A 15,493-nucleotide genomic window follows, 5' to 3' on the forward strand; every position below is an offset into this window, starting at 1 on the left:
ATCGTATCATCGCTCAAATGTGTTAATTGGTTAATTGTCTGTGTTCAGGGGTGGAGCTCCTGGCCCTGTTCAACCACCCGCCGGCGCGCGAGGGCCAGGCCAAGTACTACACAGTGAAAGTCCCGCTGAAGGTGCAGAACCGGGACGAGGGCGTGAAGGGGGTAGAGGCCAACTGGCTGGACTACATGACCCAGCACTTCAACAACGGCGCCTCGCTGGTCGACGGCTACTTCCACCTGGGCGGCGACAACGGTAAGAACGCCACTACATGTCGTTTGTGGACACCAAGTTACACAGAAAGTATACAGAGGATTTTTTATCACAAAACTTGTAAATGGGAGGCATAACAACCAAAGTTGAATGCCATTTTGGTAGAATACCATGAGGGAATACAATGATGGCATGAGAGTCTTTGTCTTTGTTCCTGAATCCGACCAGAGCCCGCATCTCTTTAAAGCATCCCATCATGAATGATCCAGAGAACAGAATCATTTATATTCTACCCAGAGCCTAGCCAGGGATTGCATCAGGTCACCGATTGCCCAGATCTGAACTTCACCTTGCCCGCCACCCCTCCTCACCTCACCCTCTGCTCCTCCACACCTTACCCCCACCTGTCCTCACCCCAACCACCTCCCCACCCCCACCCCCACCACCTGCTCCTTCTGACCCTACAGTCTGCTCTTGCACACCTCCACCTCCTGTTGAGAACTAAAAGTTTACTTCATCTCATCCCTTTCAGATGTTGTTCAAACCAGTATCCTCTTGTGGAAATCAAAAAGTTTCTTTCTACTCATTAGTTCTCATGTCCTTCCTCATTGGGTTCTGATCTGGTTTGGCTCTGCGTCCACATTCAAACATATTATTCTAGATCTGAGTCCCCATTAAAGCCAGATTCCTTCAAAAATCCCCCTCCCGGCCCCCCCCCCTATTTCATACCCCTGCCCCCACCAGCCCCCAAGCCTCGCAACATGCCCCACCGGTTCTTAATCAAACAGTCATCCTGAGTAAATAATACCCATAATTCATTAGTGTGGGAAAGTGAAAGTGAAAGCGCCTCAACGACTATGAAACACAGATAATTAACCCGATAAAAAATTAGCACCCCTCTTGCATATTTCATCACTCGCAGCAGGAGTAATGAAGTGTGCTCCAGTGGCTGTGCATCACCCTCCCACATCAGGTTATTCTAATATACTTTACATAGTTCACGCTCCGCTAAGATACGCTGCCTTTAAAGTCCTCACTGGAATGGATAAGCGAGCATGCTGAAAGCCTATATGGAGAGCCGAACTTCAAAGCTCAGAGGACTTTTTATTCACTAATGCTCTGCGTGTTTCAGTAGAAAAAATTGTGACATTTGAAAGGAAACCCCATATGTGTCTTTGGTACAGTCTTTGAGTTGTCGGGGGGGGGGATGAAAGAGGCCTCCACGTTTCTGCCTGAACGTCGGTCGACGACATCATCAAGACTTTTTCCTCGAGCTGATGACATCACACAGACATTCGGCGCCCTCGGTTTGTTTGCTTATCTAGACGATGACATCACACACACATGCAGCACCTGTGTCGCTGGCTCTGAGCTGATGTCGTCACACAGATACTGGCACGGCCCTGGGGTCCACACGCCCGCCCTCCCGCCGCTGCTTTCAGCTCCGCCTCTGTCTCGGCGTTCATCTCGTCCCCCTCTCTCCTGGATCCCCCTCCGCTCTGAGAGACGAGACGGACGCTGCATGGCAGCACACAGGGGAGCCCTCTCCTCTGCTGGTCAAAACACCCTGCGCGCCTCGGCTGTCGCGCGCTAAGCTAGCAGCGATAGAGAGAGGGGGGGAGGGGAGGGGGGGGGGGGGGGTGGTGGGAGGTGACTGAGTCTGGAGCCTCCACAGTTTGGAGAGCGGAGTGCCGTGTGTACAGTGTGGACTCCAGAGAGCTGGAGTTCTTCTACTGTGTTGACAGCCGCTGCGCGTTGAGCCTGGCGGTGGTGGATCGTCGTTCTAGCCAGGAGGAGCAAGGAGTGGTGCTGCGTATTTATTTATTTATCAAAGGTTTATTTGAGTGGGGACGGATACAGAAACATAGACAAGCGTGAGACTGTCATCCGATGTTTGCATCAAAGTGTTTCTAGCCAAGGCTTATTTACGACACTTGTCCCTAGTGAGGCTTTTGGTTAAAAAGTAATGCAGATTACCATTATTAAAAAGTGAGGAAATGGGAATGATCTAAAATGAGAAGTAAAAGAAGACATACAGAGGGAGCACATTGTAAAAACGAAGTACGCGAGCATGATTGTTTCTGAATAAGCCACAATTTTGTGTATCTTTTGAATCTGGACTTTTAGATTTATTTGTTTGCTTTATCGTTTTTATCACTCGTTTTTCCTATTTCTTGATCAGGCCTAATTAATCATATTTGGGGAGATTTGTTTGAGCTAACATCCGATGATTAACGGTGTGTGGAGTTCAGTGGCTTGCTCAAGGAATGGCCGACGGCAGATGTTGAAGGAATGGGAATTTAGAATCTCCACACTCCACAGTGGGGACGTTGCACCAGTTGAACAAAATCAGGGTTTGATTCTTGAGTTTTGTAGCTAGTTAATAAATGAAAATGAGACAATTGCAGGCGAGATGTTGTCTGTGATGTCTAGCAGCAGTTGGGAGCAACAGAGCACATAATTATTTATGAACTGGCCTCTGATAACAAATAATAACGCACTATAACATAGCACTTGTGAATAAAAGCTAATCATTTGGAAATCATTTGGAAATATATTATAAAGCTTCCGAAATAAATACAAATAGCTTTGTCGCTGCTCAGCATTTGACAGCGGCAGGTCAGTTCACACCACAGTCTGTAAAAAGGTTTTACACCACCTACATACCTACGCCATCAACACCTTCTCGCTTTACCAACCAAGAATAGAATCCTGTCTTCACATAAAAAATATCCAATGTGCAGCATGAACTTGGTTGGTTAGAGTACAGAAGACCTTTTGCCTCTACTGAGGGTTGATAGATGAAGATCTCCACACGCCTGCCCTCCGCAGCCCCCCTCCTGTTTCATCTTCCTGAAGATACACAGCAGGTTTAATTAACTAACTTCCTGTACCTCGTTTCAAGTCCTGTTTGATTCGTTCCCCCCCTTCCTCTCTAGCCTCTGATGTCATCACAAGGTTAATTTAAAAGTAGTAATGAGTTTCTTTCAGAACCTTTACACACACACACACACACACACACACACACACACACACACACACACACACACACACACACACACACACACACACACACACACACACACACACACACACACACACACACACAAACCCGGACACACACCCTTGCCATAAATAAATGATTATCTTATAACGCTGGCACCTCATAGCTTGTCAAATAATGTTTACACATTCATAAGCTGTCCGCATTTTTCATGAAGAGAGAGACTGTTACTGTGAGCATTTAAAGGGAAAGGTCTTCATTGAATCCATCGTTTTGGTGGAAGGACAGTTTGGTAGAACACAGATCACAAGAAAATAAAATATGGTAAAATCTCAATGCAAGCGGAAATCTCCCACAAGGTGAATGAAAGCAAAGAGATGAAAGGAATATTAGAATGGTATAAGATGAAAGCAAGATTGCGCTGGTTTCGACGCGAGTGGGGTAATGTCGGACGACAGCAGTTATGTCGTTATAGGTAGTGCAGTTATTGTTGTGTCCTCTGGCACGGCTCTTATCGTATTCCTGCAGTATTTCATACAGCCTCTTGTGTATCTCATAAACACCGTTGTAGCTCTGCCAGCGCCGGCCTGTCGGGGAACTACAAGTGCTGTCTAGGGAGAGTGAGGAGAGCACACACACACACACACACACACAGACACCCAAACACTCTTACGGGCACACACACTCTCACTCTCTCTCGACACACACTCTTCATCTTATACACACAATCTCACTCTCTCTTACAGCGACACACACTTTTACAGACACAGACAATTTCTTACAGACACACACAATCTTACACACAGACACACACACCTGCCATGCCCAGGTATTCACACAGGTGTGTGTGTGTGTGTTTGTTGTTGTGTTTGTGTATGTTTGGGGGGGAGGGGGTTGAATCATGTTTAATATCCTTGCATTGGAGACATTCTTAACGGGGGGCAGAAACCAGCAGGACAGAGGAGGCGGCCGGACCTGCAGACCCAGTCGCTCTGAGCTGCCCCACTCATAACACGCAGATTAAACATTCATTTATTACAAACAAACACACACACACCAGGTGTAGAAATTAATATGCAGACAACATATTGGAAAACACACACACGCACAATCATAGGTACACAGATGTAGACGCACACACACACCCACACACACAGACACACACACCCACACTGACACACACACACACAGACCCACACACACACACACACACACGCACTGAGGTTGTCCTAACCGCAGAACCCCCCAGGAGTTGGGAGAGGGGAGGTGGGGGGGCTGACAGTATTGGTGTTGACGGCAGCACAGCTTCTTGGTCACTGCTATAGTTTAAGCTCCCACCTCTTCCTCTTCCTCCTCCTCCTCCTCTTCAAACCCCACGCTGTGCTCTTCAGTCGACTGGCCGGCCTCCCCTTGGCTGAACCACCCACGGACAAACAGCAATAAATGGCTATAAATCAATTGTGAAATCTCCAACTGAGACCCACGAGGACATGGTGAACCACCTGTCAGCGCTTATACTGATGGGACGGAATATTCAACGCCTCCTTGTGGAAAAGCTCTCAGTGTCGGTTTAGAAGAAGAGGGTGAGACAAAATTAGATAAAAAGCTGTATTAATATTAATAGAAATAATATAAATGAACGGATTCTGCAATAGCTGTGAGCTCTATCGAGGGACGAAGGCTGTTGCTCACTACCTCATTTATAATCATGTATAACTTATGAATAATAAAAATTCAGTCTGGGAGATCACAGCCTGACCTAAGAGACCCGCCCTAGTCTGCCCGGTAACAGGGCCGCCACCACTGTACTTAAGTCCCAGTGGCTCCAGGCAGGGGAACATCCGTCCAATCACACGTCCCAACGCTGATCCACCTCTACCTCCAAACCTTTCCTTACCCCCTGCCTTCATATCCAAACACACAACCACACACACACACACGCACAACCCCACAATAACACACCACATGGGGCTCGCAATAACACCCCACGGTAGCATGACACAATAACACACCACATGCACACACTGCACAATAACACACATGCCACACACCCACGCTGCACACCTCACATGCACAAACACACACACACAAATACACACACACAATAATACCACACATGCTGCACAATAGCACACCCAACCTTCCGATATATATATATATATATATATATATATATATATATATATATATATATAACTGCAGATACCACAAACACACACTCTCTGTCTCTCGCTCAGGCACACACAATGCCCAAACCAACCCACCAGACACACAAGCACACACACACACACAGTGTCTCTGATTCCCGGCTCCCACATCTGAAATATAGATAGATAAAGACATTTAAATAAATTAAAAAGGAGTAAGATAAGAAGTCAGACGTCTGGCTAGGCAGTCATGTTTATGTAAAGAGTTCACCAGCCACACGTCAACCATAGTATACAGTCGAGACTAACATGTGTTTTTCCCACCCAGACAGACGTGATCGGTAGCCAGTGATAGTAACAAAGTGGTACCAGGGGTCGGAGATCAGGCTCTAGAGTCTAGAGACAATACGAAGCAGGGCGAAACAAAGTGGATCGCTATGTTTGGACGTCCTGCACTGAGAGAAAATCATATTCCTTGCCCTTCTCTGAATTTAAATTCAAAACATTTTTTTACTTGAAGCTAACCTGAATGCCAGCTTTATTTGGCCTTCACTCATTAGACGTGCAGCACTGCCTCCAGCACACACACACACACACACACACACACACACACACACACACACACGGACACACACACGGACACACACACACACACACACACACACACACACACACACACACACACACACACACACACACACACACACACACACACACACACCACACACACACACACACAAACACACACACACACTTTGTGGTCTACTGACTCTGCAAAGTCAGGTTTTCTACTCTGTAGTCCTGTCTAAGGTGCTGCTGCTGAATCCCTCTCTCCTTCTCTCTTCATGTCACTCTCTCGCCCCCTCTCTCTGTCTCTTGCCCCGTGCCACGCCCTTTCACTGTCTCTCGCCCCGTGCTGTCACTCACTGTATTCCCCTGCCATTTCCATGTTTCCTCACCTTGTGACCTTGAGATTCTTAGACATGTGTTTGTCTGCGGCTATGTGTGTGTGTGTGTGCGTGTGTGTGCGTGTGTGTGCGTGTGTGCGTCTCGGTGGATAGGCTGGGAGATGCCGAGTTGGCCCTGGATCTTTCTCTGCGCCTCTAAACAACACAGTGTTGTTATTCCCGCGGTTGGACAGGGGCACAGCCTGAACAGGTCAACCTTAAGCCCATAGCTCACAAAGCGTGAATATCTTGGTTCATGCTGGTAGCCCAACACAAACAAGAACCAGAATCATAGGGTTTCAACGGAACAAATCACAGACGAAGTGAAGCTGAATCGCAACAAAAGACCAAGTCCGGCTCCGAAGGTTACCACACCCCAGCAGACCACACATCCAACCCACTCCTCTCCATTGACCGCCATCGATCCCCCCGGCCTCCTAAGAGCATCAGTGTGGCGCTGACCTCACTCTGGTCAATACCAACAGACCCTTTTACACTTTTACAACATGCACTTTAAATAGAATAATAGATACAGGATCCTTACATCATATGCACGCCATTCGCTGTGAGTGCGTACGAATGGGCGACCGGACAGGATGAATAGAACTGGCTCTGTCCTGTAGAGACAGGTGAAGGGGGCCGTAAGAAAGGCATAAGAGTGACAGGGTAGAAAATGTCATTGAAAAAACGGACTGATTGAAGTATGGACACATTGAAAAGACTCGACGCTCGTTGTGAATCTTTCCTGGAAAAGTGATCTGTGGTAATAAATTAACATGACAAGAGTGGAGTCCCTGTTAGTGCACATCCACCTCAGGGGGGGGTGGTGAATGTGTGTGTGTGTGTGTGTGTGCGTGTGTGTATGGGCGAGTGTGTACGTCTTTTGTCTGAAAAACGAGGTGTGTGTTTGAAGGAGTGCGGCAATGTCTGAGCGACGTGTTGGATTGAGCTCGGGGCCCCTAAATGGCTTCCTCAAGAGTCTGCGGGCCCCACCATTCCCATCCGTCTTTCTTCCCCATTTTCCTCCCTCCTTTTCCCCCCCTCTCTGTGGGGCCACGCTCCCGTTCTCTCACTCTATTCCTTTCCCGACTTGGCTTCGCCCCTCCATCCATCTCCCCTCCCCTCCTTCCCCCGTTCATGTCCTTTCTCTCTGTGTCCTCTCTAAGCTACATAGTCCCTCGCCCTCATTCTCGCTCTCTCTCTTTTCCCTCTCCACCCCACTTGCCCGCTCCCTCTCTCGCTCTATTATTATGGTCTGTAATGAAATGCGGAGTGTGTGCTGGTGGGGCTCGGTCCCAGTAAGCCAGTAAAACGTATTAGTGTGTAAATGCAGGGAAAGTAATGAGAAACCACTCAGGCCAGCATGGACCCCAGGACCCGGCGTGTGTGTGTGTGTGTGTGTGTGTGTATGTGTGTGTGTGTGTGTATATGCCCATGTTATGCACACATGCATCAAACAAACAACCACAGACAATGTGTATGTGTGTGGGCGGTCACAGATGACACACAGCACTTGTGTCCGGCCCGTTGCCTTTAAGTTCCTGTGTGCGCCTGTAAAGCGGGCAAACCATACAAACCAACAACATCCTAGGAACCTAGCCGCGTCACAGCGTAGAGCCCGCACTGGGGGTAGGCGCCCCCCTCTCCCCTCCTCCCATTCATAAGGGTCGGGTCGTCCCAGGGAATAATGACGGAGACCCAGGACCCATCACATTAGACGTGGTGAGAGAGAGAGACAGACAGCAGCACCCTCAGTCTCCGCTGAGAGGATCTGCACGTTTTAGTGTCGAACAGAAAAGCCCTTCAGAGCTGAACCTGCGTTCTCTCATCCACCCATCCGTGGTAGAAGGGAGCTCTCAGACACGCACAAACGCAATGCACCAACACACTCTGAATATCCCTCCTTATTCTCTCTCCCTCTCCCTCTCCCTCTCCCTGTTTCTCTCGTATCCCTTCCCTCTTGCTCACTAATTCGGTGTAATTTACAAGTAAGACTTATCCATATAAATGACCCCAGCCGCAAGCGCGCTAATAACCAGCTCGCGCAGTAGCCTGCACGAGCGTGCCTGAGTGTGTGTCGCATGCATGCGTGTTGCTGGTGGATGTGGGTGTGCTGCCGGAATAGGGGGTGTGTGGCTTGTGTGTGTGTGCATGACTGAGCTTTATCATTACATCTGTGGCCTGCAGGGCTTTCCGAGAGAGAAGGAAAAGTCAGCCTGCTTCCTTCTAGTAAATACTTTCATCCCTCTCTCTCTCGCCCTCCCTCCCTCTCTCTCTCTCCCCCATCTGCCTCTCCCTCTCCTGCTCTCATTGAATCCCTATCTTCCTCCCTCATTCCCTATCCCCCGGCTGTCTGTCTCTCTCCCCCTCCCATCAACTCCCTCCCTCTTTCCCCTGTCTGTCTCTCTCCCCCTCCCATCAACTGCCTCCCTCTTTTCCCTGTCTGTCTCTCTCCCCCTCCCATCACCCCCCTCCTTCTCTCCCCCGTCTGTCTCCCTCTCCCAATACCTCCTCCTCTCCCCCGTCCGTCGCTCTCTCCCCCTCCCATCACCTCCCTCCCACTCTCCCCCCTCTGTCTCTCTCTCCCCATTCCATAACATCTCTCTCACAGCCTCCCTCTGAACCCCATCTGTTTCTCTCTCTCTCTCTATCTATCCCACCCATCCTCTCTCCCTATCGGCTCCATCTCCCTCTCTCTTTCATTTCTATATAAGAGGTAACTTTAACATAGTGTCCCTCTCTTGCTCCACACTGTAACAGAGTGTGCTGATCCTTCTCTCTCTAGACCTGCTGCCCATGTCGGTGGAGAGTGTGTTCATCTTCCAGGAGGCCAGTGAGACGGAGCCCAGCACGCCCGCCCCCGCCTACGACGCCATCGTGGTCGAACAGTGGACCGTCATCGACGTGAGTCGCCACTTCCTCATTCGTCTTGTATTCGTGTGTGCGTGTGTGCGTGTGTGTGTGTGTGTGTGTGTTTGTGTGGTAGGAAGTAGCATTATTGATCTTGATGGAAAACCAGTAGAGTGTCCTGAATGGTAAATCGCGTCCTTTCGTCAAGTCTTTAGAATCTTAAAGAAAGACACAGTAGGTTGTAAGCTACAGCAGTAAGGTACAGCTTTAAATAACGCCTGCCATCAGACTCACGGAAAAAAGGGATTTGTTTCAAATCATGTATTTATCTTATATGTCTGAATCCCTTATGATAAAGGTGCTTGTCATCAAGATATAAAACACACACACACACAAACATTCACCTCCATCAAAATCCATCAACATCGCCCAGCACACACAGAAACGGAAAGAGACAGACACAAACACACACACACACACAGATCTGCCATCTCTGGATTTATTCCTCACGTGTCCGGGCGGGGGTGTTATCCACGGCCGTGTTATCTGCAGACGAACAAGCCCTTATCTGCTCTGTGATTATCGTCTTCGCTGGGACCCAGTTTAAATCTACAAATTGATTTCTGTCTGCTTCTGAGGACCCTTCTGCTGTCACGCCGCCTCATCACATGGGCCCCGTTGAATTACCGCGTTCACAGCGAACGCGCCGATTGTGCCTCTTTGCGTTCATATGTGTGTGTGCGCGTGTGTTTTCTGATGCTATCTCTGTAATCGAATTCAGACTCTGTGGCCCCCTGGCCGTCGGAGTGTGAAAAGAGACTTTTGTCCCCGCTAAACGTGGGCCGGCCGGCCCCCCAACCAGCGGCGGCCCCCCACACACGGACCTGACAAAGGGACGGAGAACCCGAGGGCTCATCCCGGGCCCCAGGAATGAAAAGAAAATTCACTTTACAGATTAATAGGTTTCAGGACACTTTCATCACTGTCGAACAAACCACCCGGGTCACCGCCACACCCGCCCCAAGATCCCATCAAGCACACTTTTAAACATATTCTCTCGCCCATAAATAGAAAAGTTTGCCGGCCACACACACAAGATTACGCCTCATTCTTCGCCGTATACTGCCCTGAAATTGATATGCTAAGCGCCATGATGGTCTGCTGTCCTTCTTTGGTGTGTTGGGATGGTTACACTAAGAATGAAACAACCTGACTATAAGGCACGATGTTGATTGCTTTGGGTTCAGCTCTCGTCGGGATATTCCTCCTCCTCTCCCCGGCATTGCTCAGAGCCCGACCTGGACAGGTGATTGGATTTATGAGGCTCAGACAACAGCCAAACAAGCTGGTACGCTGAGCGACCAATCAATAACATTGCTCTCTACGGCTTGGAATAGCTTCACACGGCGGGCTACGGTGTAAAGAAGGTTCTGATTGGTTATTTTTGTCCTTTTTTTCTCAAAGCTAATTTTGGGATTAGCATTCGAAAAGGGGGCCTCTGCTTCTCTTTTGCCGTGACACAAGACCCTGACCTCTTCATCAACAGCTGCTCTTCAAATGGGAGAAAAGCTTCGATATGGGGGCTAGGTGCTTGGTTGTGTTTTTTTTGCTACTAATGGCTACTAAACTCCATTTTGGTTAACAAGTGAACTAATCACACAGGTTTCTGCGTTTGTATGGTAAGGTTCAATCCCATTTAGGTTTGCAGGGATTTCTTCCTACTTAATGTTTCAAGAATGCAAATGAGAGGCCAAGTTCAAATGGAAATTTGGAGAAAGGAAATAAAACAGGTGTCCCGTGAGTACCGCTGATGGAGACCCATTAGAAACGTTGACAATTAAAAAAGACTAATGACGACCAAATCAAAGTCGCAGGCAATGTCAAGGAAGAATCACACAGTAAAGCAGCCACTTAAACATAACCAGGTAAATAAACTGCATATGGTGTGATTTGTTAAGGCCCTTATATTTTGAGCAGATGGGTTGAATATGCTCAGCAATATGGCACTCGGTTTGAACGTCCTTGCTCACTCGCACGATACACTTGCTTTCAGCGTTATTTAAACCCTGACGCAGTAAAGGTCTTCATCCATGCCTCTGTTGTAGACCCTCGGGGACTGTAGAGGAAGACCCCAAGACCTGAGGTCACGGGTCACGGCGGCAGAGCGCGGCGTGTCGACGGGCCGTCTGGCGGGTCCATTAGCTCAAACCGCGGGACACGCTGCACTCAATCCATAATCAACTTCAGCTTCAGCACAACTCAATACAGGCTGTCTCTAAGAGCAGCCCCCCGTCTGATCCCCCATCGGACGATGTCACTCAGAGTGGGCCGCCGCGACCGTTCCGGAGGGACGAGACGGAGATAAATAAAACCCAGACTACGACATTGTGTCGGAGTGCGTAAAAGAGCAGGAAAGAAGGTAAACAGACTAAATGGAGGACGGGGGGGGGGGGGGGGGGGGCTCAACGAGGATGGCCCTGGTTATGTCCCTCGCCTCGCCACTCTCTCTCGCCATTGTGCAGACAAAGGGAAATCAATTGGAGCCTTGGAGTGAATGGACCCTTCCTGCTCGGCCTTCATTGAGCTTTACGGGAACAAACAGCAGCAACAACAGAACGGCTCGTCGGTAAGAACTCCATCAAGCTGTGGCCCCTGCGTGCTCCCCGGGAGCCGATCGTCCCTGGCCCCGTGCAGCCATCCATTATCCAGAGCCAGAGGAGATTAGGAAAACAAACCCTTACATATAAGCTGTGTTCGAAATCGTTCCCTATCACGGATATAGTGCACTAAATAGGGTGCTCGCCATTTTATAGTGGTGTTCGAATTCTCAGTGGTTAATCTCATTCACTATATAGTGGACAATAAGATACCCAAAATTTGAGTGAACATATGATGTTCCCTATATCTTACTCGCGTATACCACAATGCAATGCGGTCGTGTTTTCTAAACGTCATTTACTGACGCAAATGACGTTTAGAAATGTTTAGCGTAGTGTCCGAATTCTTGTTTGTTCGTTCCCTATATTGTTCACTATATCATGAACACTATATAGGAAATAGTGAGTGAGTGAATTGGGAATGATTTCGAACACAGCTATAGTGTGTGGCAGTGTGCTGTAGCCGATAGTGTAGTAGCGTGAGGCTTGGATAAGCGTCACATTTTAAATTATAAGAGGGCAACTCGTGGGAGCAGTATGTGGGTGCGCTGGTATGAATTGTGAGGTACGGTTCATAGAGTAGGGAATATTCTGGATCCGTAGATGTGACCCAGGACCACAAAAGCTGGTGAATAATCAATCGAGTGGTATAGCTAGCCTTTAGCTAGAGGTAGCTACAGGCTGTACATCAACCATGTTTTAATTTGCAACGCAACAAGAACATCTTTTTATGATGAAGCCGTGGAAGAAATCACCTTGGCAGCAGCATTCCGCTTTTGAGTGAAAGTGCAACGTGGGCTCAGCGTTTGATAACTCCTCCAGTGAATTCATGACTAATAAGACGGCGGTGTGATATATAATTCAGAGCAAGCAGGCGCACCGAACCGCCTACGTGTGACACGGTTCCTGATCTGACACACAAGAGATCCCCGCTCCTCTCATCATAACCGCTGGGTAGGCAGGAGAAATTCACGGTTCAGATGTTAGATGTTGGGTCTCCACCGGAGAGACGTTTAGTTTCGGGTTGGGAGTGGTGAAGTTCAGAGTTCAGTGAGACTCGGAAAGCAACGCATCATGGAGGGGAAGTGTGCAAAGCTGCACATGTACAAGCAGTGGCCCTGATCGAGCAGGTAATCCACCAGGAAGTACAGGTTTGTATGCTATTAAATGGCCCAGTGGGCTATTTTAAGTGCTGTCCTCAAACTGTTTTGATGGAGTTTCCCTGAATCTAACAGTTATTACCACAGAAGGTTGTCTGTTTTCAACATCCTCACTGTGTGAGTTTGGTGTTTTCAGCTCACTGCGGAATGTTTTGAAGCAGGTAGAGGCTGCCTCTTGCTGATGAAAGGAAAACGGATAACAGTGACCTTTCGCGCACGCTTCATTTATAGAAGCTCCGCCCCTAGGCCTGATAGGTCGCTGATGTGCCGCTATCGGATTTGTTCAACAATAAGAAATGGTGGCCATGCTACTAGCTTTTACTGTACGATATGAATTAAAACAAAATCTCCTAATATGAACTCCCCCCTGAAGAAATAAAGATCCTAAGTCATATTTTGCAATGATGATTGCACTGGTTAAAAGGATTTGTTCATTGGGAAATTGTATTTTGTAGTTTTTCATAAATGATTCAGATTTAACTGTTCATTAATTATTTTCTTAATAGGAAAAAATATATTCTGTCATGGCAAATTGTGATTATATAGTTGTGTTGCTAGAGAAATTATATTTTGTAACGGTAACAATCGCGTTGGAGGAAATAATATTTGGGATTGGTTCTGATTGCACAGGATGAAAAAGTTTTGTTGAAGAAGTCGTTAACCTACAAGTCGTTAACCTAAATGCATTTTAATCTGCACAATTTAGGCATTTAGACGCAATTCGATTCCATCACAGAAATCCATTTGATCTGAAAATCCACGCTTCCAATCCCCCCCCCCAAAACCCCCCTGCCTCGTACATTACCCAAAACACGGCTTCAACATCAATGTACAAAATAAATTCATAGAAATCCATAAAAGGGGACATCTGCACCAGTTAGGCAGAGGGAGAATCCCTCCCAGTGTCTTCTCTCTGGAATCCAATTTGAGGGTAAAACCCCCAGCGCTCCAGAGGGCCGGCGGAGCTTAGCGGTGCCCACATTGTTGTCACGTCTTCCCACAAGTCATCAGCGGCCCCTGGCTCTGAAGGGCCGGCCCATCCAGAAACTAAATCACGTCTGCTGTGAGATTAGGGGCTCTGCATTACAGCACCGGCATTACGGTAAAGGAATATAATATGAAGCAAACCAGACATAGAATGAGGAAGTGTGTGTGTGTGTGTGTGTGTGTGTGTGTGTGTGTGTGTGTGTGTGTGTGTGTGTGTGTGTGTGTGTGTGTGTGTGTGTGTGTGTGTGTGTGTGTGTGTGTGTGTGTGTGTGTGTGTGTGTGTGTGTGTGTCTGGCTGATGTATAGCCTCCTGTGTCTACAGAGAGAATGGGACAGGGTAACACAGGGGTCAGAGCTGCAGAAGCCTGTATTTCAGTCTTGATGTTCCACACTCGCTCCCAGCGGAGAAGCCAGAGGAGGCGAACCCAGAAACAGGCTCCTCCTCCCTCCCCAGAGGGAGAGAATATGTCTCTCTGCCAGTGATGCTGATAACGAGGACTGACTCTGAGCCGTTTGGGGCTCCCGGCAGCTGTTTAGGGGCTGAGGTGATAGCCAAAAACACTTGGCAGGCAAACACTTGTCAAGCGCTTTGAAGTTTTGAAGGGACAGGGCTGGTGAGATAGCTCAGAGACGGCTAGGGTGTTGGACACCCAGGCAGAAGGTTCAGTGTCAAACCTCATCGGCCCCCGGGCTCCTTGTAAGAGTCAGAAATATTCACTGTCCAACCCCTACCTGCTCACTAAGGACCCGTCTCTGTATTTGCTGTCCAACCCCTACCTGCTCACTAAGGACCCGTCTCTGTATTCACTGTCCAACCCCTACCTGCTCACTAAGGACCCGTCTCTGTATTCGCTGTCTAACCCCTACCTCCTCACTAAGGACCCGTCTCTGTATTCACTGTCTAACCCCTACCTGCTCACTAAGGATCCGTCTCTGTATTCACTGTCTAACCCCTACCTGCTCACTAAGGACCCGTCTCTGTATTCACTGTCTAACCCCTACCTGCTCACTAAGGACCCGTCTCTGTATTCACTGTCTAACCCCTACCTGCTCACTAAGGACCCGTCTCTGTATTCACTGTCTAACCCCTACCTGCTCACTAACGGCTGGTTCAGACTACACGATTCTCAGATATTCCTCGACGATTTAACATGTCACACTATGCAATCACAGAGCCAGGCCTTGTCTCGTCTGAAGACTTGCCACACTACAAGATTCGAGAATGCGATGCTCTAGAATCTTTAGGCCCTGTCCACACTAACCCGGGTAAATATAAAAACGCACATTCGCAATGAAAACGATCTCCGTCCACACTATCGTTTTCGGAATGTTTTACATCCACGTTCCACACTGAAATTATTTTGATAACAGTTGTTGTCATGGTTACGTGACACCTGCAACGCCTTTCTGTTTATATTACAGGCGCGGGATCAGCTGTGGTAGTTGCAGTTGATCAGCTCGCTAATCATTTTCACTCAAAAATATGTCTCTGCCAAAAGCACAAAGACGTTTATTTTGTATCGGTCACGAT

General features: G+C 48.2%; 1 protein-coding gene across 1 annotated transcript in view; it reads left to right on the top strand.

Moving 5' to 3' along the window:
* The window catches only part of LOC130392555 (raftlin-like), a 93,453-nt gene that overhangs the window by 61,010 nt on the left and 16,950 nt on the right, over positions 1-15,493 (top strand). The window contains exons 7-8 of the mRNA XM_056603107.1: positions 49-252; positions 9,094-9,212. Of these exons, the coding sequence (XP_056459082.1) occupies positions 49-252; positions 9,094-9,212 (323 nt within the window). The remainder of the gene's footprint in view (positions 1-48; positions 253-9,093; positions 9,213-15,493) is intronic.

Source organism: Gadus chalcogrammus, chromosome 11 (genome assembly GCF_026213295.1).
Source record: "Gadus chalcogrammus isolate NIFS_2021 chromosome 11, NIFS_Gcha_1.0, whole genome shotgun sequence".
NCBI lineage: Eukaryota > Metazoa > Chordata > Actinopteri > Gadiformes > Gadidae > Gadus > Gadus chalcogrammus.